The sequence below is a fragment of the Mesitornis unicolor genome, unplaced genomic scaffold (assembly GCF_000695765.1).
Source record: "Mesitornis unicolor isolate BGI_N332 unplaced genomic scaffold, ASM69576v1 scaffold44319, whole genome shotgun sequence".
Lineage (NCBI taxonomy): Eukaryota > Metazoa > Chordata > Aves > Mesitornithiformes > Mesitornithidae > Mesitornis > Mesitornis unicolor.
Genome location: NW_010207392.1, coordinates 18,620 through 18,882, shown reverse-complemented (window position 1 = coordinate 18,882; position 263 = coordinate 18,620). Strand labels below are relative to the sequence as shown.

Here is a 263-nt window from a genome sequence, read left to right as displayed (position 1 = left end):
TGCAGCCAGGGGGATGCTCTCACGCCGCTCCCCAGCATCCCCCCACCCACAGCCCCCCGACCCTGCACACCTTGAACTGAGCCTCGGGCGGCCCCGTGATGATGACCATGCGCTCGCTGGCGTCTGGACCTTCTGCTGGGGCGATCTGCAGAGGGATGGGGGAGAATAAAGTAAAATTGCTTCCTGAGGACTCCCGTTCACTGCCCTCAGCAGCAGGAAGGGGAAACCGAGGCACGAAGCTCAGGACTGGCCCCACACCCCCT

General features: G+C 64.3%; 1 protein-coding gene across 1 annotated transcript in view; it reads right to left on the bottom strand.

Annotated features, from left to right (window-relative positions):
• Positions 1 to 263, bottom strand: part of IGF2BP2 (insulin-like growth factor 2 mRNA binding protein 2) — a gene marked incomplete at both ends in the record, with an annotated part of 13,023 nt that overhangs the window by 1,251 nt on the left and 11,509 nt on the right. The window contains one exon of the mRNA XM_010192108.1: positions 71 to 147. Coding sequence (XP_010190410.1) covers positions 71 to 147 — 77 coding nt within the window. The remainder of the gene's footprint in view (positions 1 to 70; positions 148 to 263) is intronic.